General features: G+C 31.9%; 2 protein-coding genes, 1 long non-coding RNA gene and 1 other non-coding gene across 4 annotated transcripts; 2 read left to right on the forward strand and 2 right to left on the reverse strand.

Moving 5' to 3' along the window:
- Positions 1–6,321: 6,321 nt before the first annotated feature.
- LOC102583860 (polyadenylate-binding protein-interacting protein 11-like) lies at positions 6,322–12,840 on the forward strand. The gene is made up of 11 exons (XM_015310182.1): positions 6,322–6,553; positions 6,666–7,220; positions 7,835–7,945; positions 8,036–8,080; positions 8,199–8,271; positions 8,366–8,478; positions 8,591–8,650; positions 8,733–8,780; positions 8,867–8,935; positions 12,370–12,431; positions 12,516–12,840. Exons 2-11 carry the CDS (start codon positions 6,720–6,722, stop codon positions 12,559–12,561), a joined length of 1,128 nt encoding a protein of 375 aa, XP_015165668.1. The 5' UTR covers positions 6,322–6,553; positions 6,666–6,719; the 3' UTR covers positions 12,562–12,840.
- On the forward strand, positions 9,549–11,806 carry LOC107061256 (uncharacterized). The gene is made up of 2 exons (XR_001473888.1): positions 9,549–11,031; positions 11,102–11,806. It is a non-coding gene; the product is annotated as an uncharacterized lncRNA (long non-coding RNA).
- A 1,650-nt stretch (positions 12,841–14,490) lies between the features above and the next one.
- TRNAL-AAG (transfer RNA leucine (anticodon AAG)) lies at positions 14,491–14,571 on the reverse strand. Its single transcript has one exon. It is a non-coding gene; the product is annotated as a tRNA-Leu (tRNA).
- A 1,068-nt stretch (positions 14,572–15,639) lies between these two features.
- On the reverse strand, positions 15,640–17,597 carry LOC102605306 (protein GPR107-like). The gene has a single exon (XM_006350658.2). The coding sequence runs from the start codon at positions 17,281–17,283 to the stop codon at positions 15,979–15,981; it is 1,305 nt and encodes a 434-aa protein (XP_006350720.1). The 5' UTR covers positions 17,284–17,597; the 3' UTR covers positions 15,640–15,978.
- Between the last annotated feature and the right edge of the window lie 1,378 nt (positions 17,598–18,975).

Raw genomic sequence — 18,975 nt, forward strand, 5'->3', positions numbered from 1 at the left:
ACAACGCTTTAGGAAATTGTTTTATAGGAAAATAAATGGTTTCTTAATTCTTTTTGTGTTCGATACACAAATAAAATTATTATTTTAAAATTTGTATATAATATTATCATAAAAAAACTACATAATTAGTCATAGGTCACTATCATGTATACTATTATTGTCTATATTTTCAAAATATTATGTATCTTACCACTAATTAAGAATTTCCTATCATATATATATATATATATATATATCTTTGCTATTAGATACACTAAAATAGGGAGAGAGACAAGCAAGATGGGGAGGGAGGCGAGCGATATTTTGTTATGCATCTCAGATACATGTGAATCACCCTAAAGACAAACCAAATACATGTATTTGTATGTATCTTGTGTGATTCACATGTATCTGTATACCAGATTTATAGGAGAGTGGTGAGCGAGATGAGAGAGACAAAGGAGGCGAGCAAGTTTTGTTCTGTATCCCTGATACATGTGAACCCACTTGAATACAATGTATCTAGACGTGTTTGGACACACCAAAATCTAGTAAGATATGTAATATTGCAAACTAGAGTATATTTTACTAATTAGCTCCTAAATTAGTAGATTTATGTAAGTTTATCTATTATAATCTAGGCAAATATTATAGGAGGTGGGAGTGGAGGATAGGGGATGAAGACCAGGTGTGTTGATGTGAAAACCATTTGTGAACTTATTTTAGGAAAATTATTTTCCTCATTTTTAAGGAATATGCTATTTGAGAAGAAATATTTTTCAAAAAAGTTGACCTATCGAACGTAAGAAAATGAAAAATATTTTCTAAGAAATATCCGTAAGTTGTTGAATTTTCTGCCTGTAATGACAACTTAATATGTTTTTATTTGGTGTAGCATTTTTTTTTAATTTTCACTCTAATATTTTCTTGAACTTAAATTAATTTAAATTCATACTGAAAAATCGACTCTCGTATATGGCTGAATTACTTAATTAATTAAACTGTTTTCATACAGTATCAATAGTTAATTGTCATCTGCAGAACCCAAGGCTCACGTTTTTTCCTTTCTTTTGTGTTGTTTTCAGCTTACTTTTTAATTATTTATTGTAATTATTATTGTTCTGTCATAATCTGTCCTAATATAATTAAACTATATAATAGCTAATTGACATTATATTGTTTTGCCCAAAAAATTAAAAAAGAAAAGGATGGGTAATTTATTATAATTAATAGGTGAGCACTACTTCTACATGGCGTGTATTATGTGAGCACCCACTTGATTTTTTATTCCTGATTAACTTAATTAGGGAAACTTGGTCAATTAGTACGCTGATATTAATAAATTCTGATAAGAGTTGATTCATTTTAGTATGGACTTCAATAGTATAAAACTTCACATATCGCCTATAAAATTATTTTGAAGTGGATAAACGTACAATTTTTTAAAAAAATCAGGACAAAAATTAAATAGTCGCACTAAAATTGGTTATCTGTCGCTCTTCCCCCTTAATCAACAATTTATGGTTCAGGTTTTAAAACAGAAAAATCTCTGATTAGGAACAAATTTGGATATCTATGCACTTCCCTCCTTAATTTGCAATTTGTGGTTCAAGTTTTAAAACAAAAAATATCTGATTAAGAACACATATCTTCTAATGAGTCATATGTGAAATAGATCTGAATTTAATTGAACTAGTAAATTTTGAATATCAAATAAGTATAAAAAAGAAGAAGATGATTCTATAATTTTTACCTCTAAAATTTGATTTAAGCATCCATTATTTCGTTGTGACAAGAGTATTATCATCATATATTCATTTATATTTTTGAGTCACAGAGAGTAAGTTTATATCCGATATTATGTACGCATATACTCTCTAATGATTGGGGAAAATGAATTGAACATTGTGTAAAAGATATTTACACTATTAATATATATTAACTTTCATTAAGTAATAAATCGCTTCCTTTCTTTTCATAAATTAGACTTATGATAGAGGCTTACTTTTGGATTACTATAGAATATAGTATTGATTTGATAGTGTAACAGATTTTTTTTTTCTTTTTATGTATATAAGGGAGAGTTCGCGTTGAAGTAGACACGTTTTCGTCGACGTGCCTGCTTCAACGTGTTTCGGAATTTTTTTTAATTTTTATTTTATTTCAATTTAATTAATGTATAATTTTTTTTAAATTATGGATCCATTTTAGCTATGGCTTTTAGTTTTAAATTCAAGACTTCACGCTGAAGCAGACACGTCTCCGTTGACATGCATGCCTCATCGTGTTTTAGATTATTTTTTTAAAAAAATTACTTCTTTTGTTCTACTTTAATTTAATTAGTGTATAATTTTTTGAAATTATGGAATCCGTCTTAGGTATGACTTTTAGTTTTAAATTCATATTCTTTAGTTATTGTTCTATTATTTTGAATGTCGGTAATATTTATTTATATCTTGTAACTACTTTGAGTAAAAAATCAACAATCGATGACGAAAAATATTTTAATTATGGACCTCTTCACTATAAATTTGTGCAAATAAAAAGTAATTAACAACTTAAATATCTAAAAAGTATATTAAAATTTAATCAACTTTCTAAATTCTATTTATATCACATAAATTAAAATTAAGAAATACTAAGATATTGGGCCCGTGTTAGCACAGGCACATGTCTCTAGTTATATAATATAAAACATGGGGTGTGTCTAGGAAGGGCGAGGATATTCATCCGCACTTTTTGGTAAAATCATACAATATATATATAATATAAGTTTTCTTTTGGAGAATTTTCACGTATAGTCACTCAAAATAGATTAATCATGCTCTATAGCTATAGTTTGCTAATTATGATTCGTAGCTATATGTTACAAGAAGGAGAGTGGCTATCGAGATTGGGAGAGGGAGGAGAGAGGTGAGCGAGAGAGGGCAGAGAGTGAAGAGAGGTGAATTGTATATGTATATCAGTTGGTTAGATAATTGTATGTGTAACTACTATGCACATGTATCAATGATTGCATTTGTAAATCTACATACAATTTTAATTCGTATACAATTGAATCGAGTTAAAACATTTGTATTCGTATATTCAATCGCTCTCGCATTATACAAACACAAATTATACATTGTATTGTATAATTTGTGTTTGTTTAAAGCGAGAGAGAGAACTGGGCAAGGGAAGATTTGTATTTGTACCATAATTACAAGTGTATAAGGCGGAGAAATATGTATTTGTATTTATATATCCAGTTTTTCTCGCTTTCTACAAACAGAGACACAAAGTATACATTTGTGTTTGTATAAAGTGAGAGAGAGATTGACATAAGAGAATCGAGAGAGGAGAAAGATGAGGGAGAGATGACTGAAAAGAGGAGAGAGGCGAGCAAGATTCCAGAGAGAGAGGAAGAGAGGCGAGAGGTGAGAGAGAGGAGTGTAATTATAGTTAGAAGTAAGTTTCGAATTGTAATTAATGCAAACTATAACTATGTTAACTAATTAACTAGTATATGTTTACTTAATTAGCTGCGTAATCCCCCCCTCCCCATCTTTTCTTTTTTAATAATATATATATATATATATATATATTGTTATTTTTGACCACCAAAGATTGTTGTACAGTTAATTAAGTTGTTATTTTTTCCTTAATTAGTGATTTTGAGTTTGAGCCCCAAGTATGAAAAAGTGATTAATAGGGAGCGCTTCCTCCCAAATGAAGTCCTACGAAGGGCAAATTCAAATATAATCAAACTTTAATAGAAGTACTGGATACTAAATAAAAATAATATATATATAGTAGTAGTAGAGTACGTGATAGTGTAGATAGCATGCGCACTATTGAAAATGTGAGATGGCCTTAACAAGAAAACGTTAGCTGCAACAGGCTAGATACACAATCATCTTTATTAGGGAGTGGGAGCGATTTATCCTTAACGTGAGACTTCTCGATAAAAATCCAAATTTAATCAGGTTCTTTATTCACAGTGTGGGACTTCTCGATATAAAGCTGAATTTAACCCAGTTCTAACATGAATATCCAACAGGTGGAAAATAAAAATAAAATAAAAAATAAAACGTGAGATGGCCTTATCAAGTAAAAACATTAGCTGCGATAGGCTGGCTTATTTAGCACCCCAAAACGCCATGACACATGCCTATGTTATGTGACCACGTACATAATTGCACGTGACTAATTCTAAAATACTACTATTACCCCAAACTCTTTTTTAAAGCTAAATAAATTATAAATTTGTCACTAAATTTTATTTATATATTTAAATTAGAATTAAGTATTAAAATAATATTTTATTGAGTTTCATAACTAAATTATTGTAAGTGTAACTTTTCTATTTGAACTATCACCTAATGATTAGTGAAATATACTTTAACATTGACTAGGTCAAATATTTATCTAGAAATGCTTTTTAAGTGTGATAATCCATAAATTTTTATATATATATAACAACACTATTTGCTTACACAATTACTTTTTTGATATATTTTTAATTAGTTCTTTAAAAATTCTAAACTATCCCATTTCAAGTCGGAAATATAGATGACATGGCAAAAACAAGACCACTACTAAGAAGGTGGGAAAGAAGATGACATATGTCACGATTGAAATAAAATAATTTATAAGGTGGTTTTTACTTTTAAACTAATATTAATTTATTTAAATTTGCCTTTTTCACGTGGAGGGACACTTGACAAATTTTTTAAACAAAATAGAGAGTGCACACATCCTAGAAACTAGTCGAGATATGTCTCATTAACTATTAAGTGATAATTCTGATAAGAAACTCATACTTTCAATAATTTATATATGAAATTCAAAAATATTTAATTCTTTAAATTATGATTGATTTTAATTGATGAACTCATAATAATATCACACGCGATCATTACTTACGTTAATATGTAGATTACTGTATTATAGATGGAAAAAAGTAAAAGGGACACCAAATCTAACTTTTTCTTTTTTAACATGGTTGATAAACACAGAAGCTAATTTTAATCGTAGATATATAGGGTTCTTAAAATAGATACTAATTAATGTTTACATAACAATTATATTTATAATAATTAAGTGAGCTTTTGATCATAAAAAAAAAATATTATTTATATTATTCATAATTTTTAAAGCTCAAGTTATATATGATCATATTTTTATAAAGAATATTTAAAGTTTGAATATATTTTTTTAAAATATTAATTTATACGCACAATTTTAAAAACTAGCAAACTCACAAAATTTGAATAAATTTAAAATTGAAAATATTGAAATTCGCAATTTAATGCACGTTTCCTTTGATTATTATAATATCTTTCACTTGACTTTATATGATTTGGATGCTAAAACCAAAATATCTTTAAATACTGCCATGTTATAATATACTTTCTTTGAACGACCTTGTATTTCAATAAGAACTGACATTATGTAGAGAATTTATTTTTTTGTTTTCTTAATGGATGTCTAAGGTACTAATTTTAAAATTTGACTAATTCTTATTTACTTTGGTAAAGGCTTACTTTAGAGGTATTAATGACTTTATACCCAAAACACAAATTTGAGGCTTTCAATTAAAAATGAAATGAAAATTTAAAACTTTTAATTAAAAATGAAATTTCAATTTAAGACTTTTTTGAGTTAAAGATAAAGAAATATTTACTATACCATGCCACAATTTTCAATGGTATTAGGCGGAGGATTCATGTGGAACCATTTATATTTATTGCTTAGCATTTATTAAAAGATTTTCTCAACATTTAAACCAAACATTAAGACATATTATATTTCTTTACAAGGAGTGTATAACTAAGTGATCGATAAATTGAAAAATAAAAATAATAAAAGACTTGGTATTTTCATGTTATGCTATATTATATATTTTGTATAACAATATTTTACTATAGCAATTAACAAATATTTAGACAAATAACATTATTATAAAGAAATTTTATTAAATCAGATTATGATAGTAAAAAAATATTCGAACAAACGATATTATTATAATGAAGCGTCATAATATCAAGATAAGTTAAAAGATGGGAGTAATAAACATAATGATAATGTTGATTTTAACTCTTATTTTTTTTTAAAAAAAAACTCTAAAGGTTTGTTTTGTAGTTAGTTTGTACATGAGTTATGAAGGTGTTATATATTAATGAGTATAACTAACACACACATATATATAAGTTACGTAAGAAAATTTATATACATGAATAACTTATATTTATATTATTAATATTTGCATAATTTTAACTAGCTCGAAAATAAATGAGATTTTGGGAGGTAGTGTGAACAAAGTCCAAAAAGGAAGTGTGTCAAAACGGACGATCCGAACAACCCACCTCTTTCTTCTCTCTCCTGCTATAAACTAGTGGAGTTTAGCACTATTTCATATCTTTTCTCTCTCTCTCTCTCTCTCTGCAGAATCAGTAAAAATAACACACTACACACTCCAACAGAGAAACAAAGAATCATTTCTTGTTTTGTTCATAGCTTTTTGATTTTTCATTTTGTAGCTGATGCTCTGTTTTTTGTATTAGAAGAATGGGTGTCAATTAGAGAATATCAGGTACGATTTCGTGTATTTATTTCTCGATTTAGTAATAAATTCATAAACCCAATTTGATCTTCTTGAAAAAAAAGTTATCTTTTGTTTATTTTTGTTGATGGGTTTTTGATAGAACGGAAGAAGGGTAGAAGAAGAAGAAGAGAAAAAGGAGCATTCTTGAATAATCATGGCTGTGGTTGAGAATGCTGCTATTAACGTTGTTGTCTCATCGAATCCCAGAAGAATTGTACAGAAAGATGTTGTTGTTGATCATCAGTCAGTGAAAACGAAACAGAACAACGATCAGAATTTTGAAATTATGTCTGTTAAGCAGCAGCAGCAGCAGGAAGAACCCCAGAAAGATAATGGAATTCAGCAGAAAGAGCAAAGCGTCAATGGTAATGGAGTATTGGGTAATCATAGTATTCAGCATGAGCATCAGAAAATGAACGGTGTTGATTTAAGGAATGGAGGGGTGGTTGATGGTGGTGATGAAGGGTTTAAGAGGGAGATGAGGGATTTAGAAGAGATGCTTTCCAAATTGAATCCCATGGCTGAAGAGTTTGTGCCTCCTTCAATGGCTAACAACAGCATGCTAGTGCCATTTACACCTGGCGCAGTGCATTTTGGCTTTGATGCTAACAATTTTCTAATGCAGACTGAGGCCAATGGAAATTCCAACAGAAGGGTATGAACTTATTTTTATTGATAGAATAGAGATTTTTTTGATGAATTTTCTCCATGAATCGAGGTTTGTTAGTAGTGTGTTTCTCGAATTTAGGATGATTTGAACTTACTTGCAATGTATTTGATCGCTAGGAACATTGGGTTGCAGCTTTGACAAAGACAGTATTTGATGTCTTGATCTCTTTATATCTCAGGAGTTTATGAAATTTCAAGATGAAGGATGTCAATTAGTCATTATTTCCTTTCTAATTTATCATGTTTTTGTTTGGTCTAAAGCAAAAGTTGATAATTTATATTTGTTTGTTTGTTTGCGATGGAATATGTATATGTTAGGTTCTCCACTCTGAACATTATTTACTTTTCAGAATTATCTTAGTATAGTAGAGGTAAGATGATCACTTGGAGGACATTTCATATAGTCCAATTGTTATTTTGCATAAAAGTCATAGGAGGGCTTTAGTCATTTTAGTGTTAAAGTGAAGGGTGTTGAGTTTCTTTTATATCTTTCTTTACCATTTATTTCGGAAAAAGAAATCTTCCTTGTTTTTTTCTTTTGGTAATATATTTACGTCTGTGAGTTTGAGCTGATTAGTGGAGTTTAAATTGTGCGTGCAGAAGAAAAATGGCTACGGTTATGGAAGGAGAAGGATGAATACCCGAACAGGCATGGCCCAAAGGGAAGATGTTATAAGGAGGACGGTTTATGTATCTGACCTTGATCATCAGGTAAAAAAGAGAGGTCCGGTGTTATTGTTAATTGGGTTACTGCACCTTCATCTTTTTTATTTTAATAATTCTGTTTCTTCTTTTGTGTAGGTGACTGAAGAGCAGCTCGCATCACTTTTTCTTGATTGTGGACAGGTGGATATCTATCCATTATGTCAAGCTTCTGTACTTATTCGTTGTCACTGTTTTGCCTTTCAATTATGTTGAGGAAATGCTTTGTTTCCATAACTTGACTAGCATTGATGTGTTGAAGGTTGTCGACTGTCGTATATGTGGTGACACCAATTCTGTACTTCGATTCGCCTTTATTGAGTTTACAGATGAAGGTAGGTTGACACATGATTATTCGTTTATATATTCTGGCTAGATCGTTAGGGCGCTTGTTCTCTAACACCACATTTTCCCCAATATGTTATGCAGAAGGTGCAAAGAGTGCTCTGAGTCTTGCAGGAACTATCCTTGGGTGTTATCCTGTGAGAGTGCTTCCTTCTAAAACTGCGATTGCACCGGTTAATCCAACCTTTCTTCCAAGGGTGAGAAATTTTGGCTAGATGTAGTTTACCTTTTGTAACAATGTCCTAGGAGTGACAAATGCATACTTAGTGCTGCTAATACTAAATTTTTCACCTTTTCCGCTGATGTTAGTCTGAAGATGAAAGAGAGATGTGTGCTAGAACTGTATACTGTACAAATATTGATAAGAAGGTATTTTGGGTTTACAATTTTACTTTTTTGATGGACATCAATGAAGAAAAATATTTACGACTTGTATGTTTGTATGAAGCAGGTTACTCAAGCAGATGTCAAGCTGTTCTTTGAGTCCTTCTGTGGAGAGGTTTGTAGCTGCTCATGTAACAAGTCTGACATGCTGTTCCTTTTTAAATCCTAACTCTATGTTATGGATTTTCTTCTCTAACATAGGTTCATCGCTTGAGGTTGCTTGGTGACTATCAACATTCGACTCGTATAGCTTTTGTTGAGTTTGTCATGGTAACTTTCATGAGCTTCTGACTTTTCATTGCTGTTTATATTAACTTGAGTTGTGGACCTCTTCTTCTTACTATCATCAAAGCTACTGTAACTTCCAATAGTTGCTATCAATGTCGGATCCTGTTATTTGCAAATGCTTGTCTTTAGCATTTTATCTGCTCAAAATGTGTTATCTCTTTTACTTTGCTCTTGTGGTTCCGAGAGGGTAAGTAGTTGAATTAATGTGGGATAGCTCCCGTAAGAAGATGTATATTAAAAAGTAGAGAACCTACACAGTAACATGGTTATCTACAATCTATACTAAAAAGTAGAGAACTTACACAGTAATATGGTTTGTACATCTTCTGCACAGACAGCCACAAGAACTTAATAGGTGCACCAAAAACTAACTAATACTCCCTCCGTTTCACAAAGAATGACCTCCTTTCCTTTTTAGTCAGTTTAAAAAAGAATGACCTTTTTCCTTTTTTGGTAACATTTTACTTTTTGCTTTCCACGTGGCATGTTTAAGACCACAAGATTAAGGGCAGTTTTGTACATTTGACATAACTTTAATTTAGGACCACAAGATTCAAAAGTCTTCTTTATTTACTTAAACTCCGTGCCAAGTCAAACCAGGTCATTCTTTGTGAAACGGAGGGAGTATTAGGCTATTCCTCAAATTTATAAAATAGTTTTCTAACCCCTCAACAGCTTTCCTATTTCTTTCTAACCCCACATGATGGCTAGCGGGGCAACATCCCGTGCCCTGCATCTTCTCTTCCTTCTTCTAGCAGCCTAGTTTGAATGCATCTTTCATTGAGCCCGACATTTTTTGACCAACGACTTCTGTGAAAACGCACCATCATTTCTTTCTCCCACCTTCACAAGTCCTGACCAGTGAGTGCTATCCCGAGAATAGAACATTCCCATCAATCTTTGGATTTCACTACTGCCCAATCTTTTAGATTTGTTTTGATTCACCAGTCTCATGAACCCAACCCTCTTGTACCACCTGGATTTGTTGGCATCATCTCTTTTTTGCATGAACTTGTGAATGAGTTAGGGATGGTCATCATTAACATGCTCTCTCCATGACCACTGTTGATCCCACAAGACTCTTCTTTCATTTCCTACCTAATAGGTAACAAAGTTGCTAAATTCTTCTTAACCCTTTATGATATTGCTGAAAAGACATATCTATAAGGTAATTTTACGTTCTAGCCTCCATTTCCTTTCCACGACTCTGTATATCTTGCTATCACCTCCATTCGTAATGCCTAATCGTCAATCCTAAATCTTTATAGCCACTTCCCAGGTGGTGCCTTGTTGAAAATTCTAAATTTTTTCATCCAAGCCCTCTTATAGGTTTCATCTGTTGAGTCCCTGAAGAAGTTTTTCCTTTACAACATTTTTGTCACATTAATGGGAACTCTGTGTCTTATTTGAATGTTGTGTGATTCTCTTGCGGTCAAAAAAGTGTAGAAACACCAACTCTGGTCCCTATTTGAATTTGTTGCATTAACTCAAAATGTCGCTAGCATTGGTCACCCCTATGAATTCTAAAATGAATTCACATACAACTGAGTTTTGGCTTAAATTTTTCTTTCTTTGCTCCTGCTATCCCAGTATAAGCATATACTGCTGTCGTTCTTTGCCACCACTAACTAACTCTAATTTTGTTAGCCATCTGAGATTTACAGTGTTCTGTGAGCAAGTTTCTCTATAGTGAAACCTTTCTTTGGCTTAGCAAGGTCCTTTATCTGCAGGTTAATTGATAATGTAGGTCTATTGATAGCCAGTTGCAGTTTAGTTTTCCTACTTTAGGTACTCAATAGTGCAGGTAGAGTTACTCTTGGTGGGAGTATTCCTTTAATTCCTTAACTAGCAGATGAAATGAGAGAGGTGCACAGTTTGATTTTACTTATCAAAAATAGTTATCTTTTTTTATGACTACATTGACCATTTCCACTGTAGAAAAAGTGAGATGAATGAGATTAATATGCTTGACAAAAAATAACGTGGGCTGAGAAGAATTCATCCTCTGTTAACGAGATTAAACTGGCTCATTTTCACCTTTTGCGCTTCATTGACATGAAGGATTATGGTTGATTCAGGTTGACTTGTGGATCTTATACATATTGAATTAGTTTTTATTGTTGGACTTATAATAGAAAAAACGAACAGGAAAGCTGCATCCTTTGAAAATAAAGAAATGGAGGGTCTCAGTACTATAAGCAATTTGAAGGAGCTTGTTCTACATAGAAACAAAATTTCGGAAATTAAAAGACCTTGCTGAAGGGGTTCAAGACAAGCAGAAACAAAATTTGCTTCTCTGTCTATTTGATCAGTTGAACAGGCATCCGACTATATTTAGTTGCTATCTACACAGGTAAGTCTTGATGTAGCTCATCTGCAGCAGCTAGAGATATCAGAAGCCTTAGAATCTAGAGAAGTAGAAACAAGGAAAAATTGCAATCATGATGTTTTTGATGCCCGACCAACTCAAGTGGACTTGTTGGTGAGGAATCAGATTTATAGGAAGTGGCAACAGAATCTCTCATGAGCAGTCCCCGGAACTTTTGCTTCTGTCTGTGAACAACTTTTAAGCTCTTGCCTTTAGTTCGGACTTCTCAATTTACATAGATGCAGACCTGTTATTTTGATAAAAAAATATAAGAGCTATGTGTTTTTGGTACAGTTTGTCCAAAAGAATCGATAATATTAATCAAGACCAAAAATGCAGGTCCTGCTTTTTATTGATTTGTACCTTTTCAGTTCATGATTTGCTTTCAACTAGTATGTTTCTTCTTTTTCCACTGTATCCTATCCTTCTTAGGGGTTAAGAATTGGTAGGGATATGTTAAAATCCTCTATAAATTTCTCCGTTTACTGGATTCTGTGTCTGCATTTGAGGTTTTCATCTGATGAATTCCAGAAGCTGTTTTCTGTTATTTGTCGGAAATGTTTGTTTCAAAAATGAGATCATTAACTTTAGAGTACATGCTGATTTTCTTTAGTGACACACTTTCAGTTTACGTTTTGTCTTTATTAGTAGGAGATGCGTCTTATATAACGGGACAACACTTTTTAGTTTGGAAATGACATACTTGTGTCTGTTCTTCTTGTCTATTATTTGTCTTCTATTTTTCTCCGACTCTGCAGCTTATTTTCATTGCAGACAACACCTACGTGATGCCTTTGTTAGAATATCATTTGATATTAGTGTGCGACTGTGCGTGGTGTGGCTTGCTGTGATCTCAACATTCCTCAGTTCCTGAAGATTTTCTTTTGTCATTTGTAGCATATTCATTAGATTTCAGAATAGAAAATTTTGAACTGTTCCATTTTACTAATTCTTTATTCGTGTCATCGTATTTCCTTGATGGATTTTGGTACAACTTTCCCTTGCCGCACTTTATGTATGGTTTCATGTTAATTTTCTTCTGTTTCAGGCAGAGAGCGCAATTATGGCACTCAACTGCAGTGGTGCAATCCTGGGATCACTTCCCATAAGGTTACTTTCTGATTCCATAGAACTTCCTCTCATATTTGCAGAGATTCTCATTTGTATCTTTATATATATATATGGTGTATGCAGGGTAAGCCCATCAAAGACTCCTGTGCGTCCGCGTTTTCCTCGTTAAGCAGTGCTCTGGTCAATCACTTTGGCATTGTTTTTCAGTTGGTCTTTTGCTTATAAGCATATCTAAATATATACTACATATAGTATTAGAGTACTTTTGTGGCATTTGTCTTTTGAATTTCTAATCATTAAGCTTATAGAGTTGGACTGGTTTATGAGGGGGTAAGTAGATTTATTAATTTAAGTTTGGTATATTATGTTTCTATAGACAATGCCTGGGTACCAATACTAGATGGATGTTCTTAATTTACAGTTATATTTATCAGTAACTTTGTCGAAATTCGATCCTCCTATGTGTTTGGCTCTTTTTACTTGGCTTTCTGCTATGTCATTTGGTTCTTCAAAACATGTTTTCCTGGGGAATTTGGTTCAATTGTTACATCTCTTCTTGTTTTGATTTTCACTACAAAGACTTAGATGTACTTCACAACTTCTAATATGTCTATACTTGAGGAAAGTTGACAAATAAAAGGGTCGTTTGGTTTGCGGACAAAGTTATCTCGGGATTATAAACCTGGGATCAATTTATCTCATCTCCTCATATGGGATAAAATAACACCTAAGTTTGAGGTAAATTTATCCTAGGATTAGTGATTTAGTTGAACTTTTTGGAAAACAATTTTTCTAAAGGAAAATACGTTTCTTAAAAATGAGGAAAATAACTTTCCTAGTAAAAGTAGGATAGAACAGTTTTGTAAGTGGCATTTCTGTCTTTCTCTGTTTTCCAACACATGATATCTTTAGTTGGACCCCATAGCGTCTCAACCCTCACATTTCATGATATTTATCTAGATTATATATAGGAAAAATTACTTAAATACACAACACTTCTTTACCTATTCTCAATATTTCCCTACTCTTTCATTAAAATACAAAAATCCCTTATTTTCCCCCAATTCAACTTAACCGGATACTTTATTAGTTTAAGTATCCGCCCGTTATTAATTAAAGTATCCGCGCTGATATATTATGCATCCGCCCGTTAATTAAGTATCTGTGCTGCTAACAACTTAATAATTTAAGTATCCGCCCGTTATTAATTAAAGTATCCGCGCTGATATATTATGCATCCGCCCGTTAATTAAGTATCTGTGCTGCTAACAACTTAATAATTTAAGTATCCGCCCGTTATTAATTAAAGTATCCTCGCTGCTATATTAAGTATCCACACTGCTATATTATGTATCCGAAAAACCCTAAAAAAGGGGATTTTTTGGTAAATTAATGAAAGAGTAGGGAAATGAAGTAATTTCTTTCTTATACTATGTCATTTGCCTAGTTTTTACTTTTATATATATATAAATATAAATACTTTTAAAATAATATTTTTTACTTGCATATTGAACATACTCTTATTAAATAGAAATTAAAATTACAAGCACCTATTGGTGGATCAAAGACGAATTTTATGGGTTTTTTCTGGCGAGAATGCTTATTTTTTCACATATAGTGAGGTTCTCTCTTGTCGGTAAGTATATCTGTTATGGTATTGCTGTCGTGCCGTTCCAGTAGTGTTTGTGAGTTTTTCGTTTTGAGGGAGGGGGGAATGAAAAAATCAAGTTTTTAATTCCTTAGATAATCAAATCAAGTTTCAAGCCGGTCAGGTCAATCGCTTCAAAGAAAAGAAAATAAAGGCCGAAATCAAGATGAATGCCGATCAAGATATTATTATTAAATAGAGAGCACCAAACCCTTTTGTTTTACGGATGATGATCAAACAAGTATATTTGCCAATATTTGTTCTTATGTATGCAAAAATTAATGTAAGTTGAACAATTTTAAATTATGACCTCTAGTTTGGGTGACTTAACTTGTTTGCCATTTTCTTTTTTCAAAATGTGATATGAACCTAAATATTCTACGAAAGAACAAAAAAACAAAAAATAAAAGTTTACTAAATATTCTACGAAAGGGAAAAAAAAACTACAAATGTTGAGAGTGGGATTTGAACCCACGCCCTTTCGGACCAGAACCTTAATCTGGCGCCTTAGACCAACTGGGCCATTTCAACAGTTGATGGTTATATGTAGAAACATATATTGTATCATTCTTTCAGCTTGTAGGTGGTACATTTTTAATTTAAGAAGTGAAATATCTCATTACAAAATATAGGCATGACCTTAACAAATAGTACACATTTTACTTGCCAAATATGTGTATTGATGATGTTTAAGTATATAATTAACAACAATAGATAAACAAAGAGTAGAAAGCATTAATTATGAACCGATATCGAGAATCATAAGTTTGAGATTGTTACAAAAACATGGATAGAGTAACTATATAGTGAAGGAGGCTACTTCTCAAGATTGAAGAAGTAGCTCTAACATTTCCCAAATTTTCTTTTATAAATCATGTGTTTGAACACTTGGATACACTTCGACTAATTTAAGATTTACAGTTTTATACTTTGAAGAAACCTTGACGATTTATCCTTTTACATAATCAGTAACAATTATTATACTCCTTATGTTTCAATTTGTTTGTTTGGTTTTGACATAACACAAAGTTTAAAAATATAAAGAAGACTTGAATTTTGTGGTCTCAAAATAAAGATACGTAGAATGTACCAAAATAGTCTTTAATCATGTGATCTTAAATATGTCATGCGGAAAATTGAAATTAAAAAGTTTCAAAAAGGGAAAGAGAGATTGGCTTTGGATAGTAGCATAAGCTGGAGTACTTAGAATGTACCAAAACATTATTAATCATGTGATCTTAAATATGTCGTGTGGAAAATTGAAAATAAAAAGTTTCAAAAAGGGAAAGAGCTATTGGCTTTGGATAGTAGCATAAGCTGGAGTACGTAGAATGTACCAAAACATTCATTAATCATGTGATCTTAAATATGTCGTGTGGAAAATTGAAAATAAAAAGTTTCAAAAAGGGAAAGAGACATTGGCTTTGGATAGTAGCATAAGCTGGAGTACGTAGAATGTACCAAAACATTCTTTAATCATATGATCTTAAATATGTCGTGTCAAGACTATGGCTTACTCTGAAGACTACACCGTGTTACTACTGAACAACCCTCCAACCTTTACTTCACATTCATTGTATCATAATGCTACTGGAGCAGTAGAAAAACAGCATCTCATATTTTTTTACCACAAGAAGCTTATGGCAAACTTAACAGATATTTTGGTACCAACTTTTTGAATTTGACAATCAACAAGTAACACTAAATACTCCCAAATGTAAAACAAAATTCTTCAAAGCACTAAGGAAGGTACTTGCAATAAAGCTATGCAAAGCAGTTTTCCCTGTTGAATGAAGTAAGATATGGTGAACCTTATAACTGTACTATACAGAGGAACTTACGACAACCTAGAAATCGTTTCTAAAATGTAAAAAAAGCATATTCGAATAGTGTAGTTTTCTCCTTTGGCTGTATAAAATTACCTTCTTACAATGCTGATCACAATTCAAATTCGTCTTCAAGCTTGAGTGCCTCTGAAGCAGCTTCTTCCTCTTCATCATCAATAGCAAAATAGGGGTTATGCACTTTAGGCCTAAAGTTATACCCAGTAAATACATAGAAGGCAAGTGTAGCCAATTCAGCAGCCACCACGCTGGTCCACTGGTACCGATAGGAGGTAATGATCTCCAAACCATAAACAACAACCCTCGTGAAGTATATGTAACATACCACAATAATGTAATACTGCCTGAACAATGTCAGCTTCATCAAATTCACAGCAGCTTTCCCATCAGTCTTGGCTGCCTCGCGCAAGTTCTTAATCGACCACATAATAGGAAATAACACAGCACAACAACACACAATATCTACAAGAAGGAAAACCTGCTTCCATGTATACGAACTCTCACCAAACGGACCAGTTTCATCAATCACAACTTGTGCAACATTGGCCACAACTTGCAATGGAATAACAATCATCAAAACCTTTTTTTCTTTATCTTGCAAATACGGCTTCACAAATGACCAACCAGTTCCAATCAAAACTATCAAGGTAAATAAAGTAATCCCCTTCAAGAAACTAAATATATAGAACAAAACATCCCATCCATGAGCAGTTCCTGTTCTCTTAATATACGATTTATCTTCAGCTTCACATAACAAATCCAATGCCTTTAATATCAAAACCGCAAGCATAAAGAAATGAACTTTATAAACAGTTAACCTTTTCCTGTAAAGTGTGTAAATCCAAACAGCCCCTAACAACACATAGACTATAAAAAACAATAAATATATCACGGGAAGTGCAGTTTTGCCTGTTGATAGAAAATCAAGCTCCCCAGTTTTAGGGTTGAAATTGTACATAACAGAGTGGACATTCATAGAAACTTCCAAATTCGGCATACAATTGGCAAACGCAAGAGTGAATTGATTGGCATCGGGGACGATGAAGGAGGTGGAGAACTCACGGGTCGATGGTTCCAATTGGTCGAAAGTGAAGACCTTTTGTATGAGATTGGATTCAAGGGGACAATGAATTTCGCCTTCTTGGAGTTGTTCAAGCACGTGTACCCACGCGTCTAGGGTACAGAGGAAGAACCCTAATTGGGACAAAGGGGTTTTCTGGGCGGAGAAAGAGATGTCGGTGACGGTGAGGTTTAAACGGCCCATATGGGTGTAACCAAATTCATCAAATGGGATTGTAGAGCGTGAATCGGATCTGATCTGGGTTGATCGGATTTCAGCAACGGCAACGGCGATTAACAGAGTAATGGTAATAGTGAAGAGGGCAAAATGGGCCGCCATTGTTTGATGAGAAAGTGAGGTGAACTGAAATTGAAGGGGAAGTTTTATCAAGGTTTTGCGGCAAAGATGGTTGACATGGACTTTTCAACTTAGTTTAGATTCTCTCTTGACAATGGACCATGTCTGTTATCCTGATTTGTACGATATTGAATGTTCAACTGCTGCCATTTGTTGCAACGAGCTGGCGAAAATCAAGATTGTCGGTTCAGTTTAGTTGAGTTTTGAGGGAAAACAGAGCATGTCAGCTGGGCTAAATTTGAATAAAGGAGGGTATGATCAAAATGGTTCTCAAAATGGAGGGATTTTGTACTGTTTTAGTTCTTCATATATATATATATATATATATATACTAGTTACGGTAGCCTGTGCTCCGCACCAGCTCAATAACATTAAGGGTCTGTTTGAAAAGCCATCTGGTAATTGGAATTGATGTAATTACTTGTGTAGTAATTAATTACTAGTGTAGTAATTAATTACTAGTTTAGTAATTACACTGGCCTGTTTGGTTGCCACACTGTAATTACACATGTCATGTTTGAATGCCACAATGTAATTATACATGTTCTGTTTGGATGCATAATTACAATCATAAAATTATATTAAATTTTAAAAATAAAAATTAATTATTTAAAATTTATACTAGACAAATAAGAAACTTTATAAATGACATTAAATTAAATATTCTTTTTTGAAAATAAGTTAATTAATAAACATATTTTCTTTAACTAATATTATGAAAAAATAATTGATTTATATTTTTTCAAATTAATATATTTCAATTGAATTGATCGTAAAAATTAAAAGTATGAAGTTTCTACGAACATTGTGAAATGCATGTTTGATAAAAATATTAATATATGAATAAAATGTCATAAATTATTAAATATTTGACAAAAATATAATCTATCAATTTTAATTAAAAAATGACGTATGTGAATTCAATATTACTAAAACAAATGAAACTGAAAATATAACATAAGTTATAAATTCAAAACAAAAAATTTAACTTAATACTCTTATAACAAATTTCAACATAGCATGCATAATATGTATTTTTTTTTTTTTAATTAAAGAAAACGTAAGTCTATAACCTAACTTAACAATAAATTCTATTTTAATTTAAAAATTAGAATACTAATAAAATTATGCTAATGAGAAAATAAACCTGACATAAAGAAATAGATAATACAAAAAATTGCATAGAATCACGTAAAGTAAGGTTGAGAACAAGAAGAAAATGAAATATAATAATATAAAATAAAAATAAACTTTTACAAATTTTTAGAATAATAAAAATAAAAAAGGAACTTAAAATAATAGAAGTAAAAAATACTAAAACAAAAAAAATGAAAATAGAAATAAAAAAAAAAAATCAACTAGTAATTACACCATGTAATTACCAGCAATTCACAGCCTCTGCCTGTGAATTGTAGAGTGTAATTACCCCCTGTCAATTACACCAATTACCTACTGATCAAGTAATTACATGTCCAACCAAACAGGACAGACAATGTAATTACACCCAATTACACCAAATTCAATTACCAATGTGTCCTTCCAAACATGCCCTAAATCTTTTAGGGGAAATTACGCGGATAACAAACATATACTGGTTAATTAGCTAGCATAGTTATACTTTGAATTAATTACGGCTCACAACTTAATTTTAGTTAAAATTATGTTGCTTCGTTC

This window comes from Solanum tuberosum, unplaced genomic scaffold (genome assembly GCF_000226075.1).
Source record: "Solanum tuberosum cultivar DM 1-3 516 R44 unplaced genomic scaffold, SolTub_3.0 scf00125, whole genome shotgun sequence".
NCBI classification, from domain to species: domain Eukaryota; kingdom Viridiplantae; phylum Streptophyta; class Magnoliopsida; order Solanales; family Solanaceae; genus Solanum; species Solanum tuberosum.

What these genes read in the sequence shown, in the direction of transcription:
- LOC102583860 (XM_015310182.1), top strand. Translation starts at nt 6,720, where the DNA reads ATGGCTGTGGTTGAGAATGCTGCTATTAACGTTGTTGTCTCATCGAAT. An exon ending in TTTTTCTTGATTGTGGACAG is followed by an intron (nt 8,081 to 8,198) that starts GTGGATATCTAT and finishes GATGTGTTGAAG; the next exon opens with GTTGTCGACTGTCGTATATG. An exon ending in TTGAGTCCTTCTGTGGAGAG is followed by an intron (nt 8,781 to 8,866) that starts GTTTGTAGCTGC and finishes TCTCTAACATAG; the next exon opens with GTTCATCGCTTGAGGTTGCT.
- LOC102605306 (XM_006350658.2), bottom strand. Translation starts at nt 17,283, where the DNA reads ATGGCGGCCCATTTTGCCCTCTTCACTATTACCATTACTCTGTTAATC.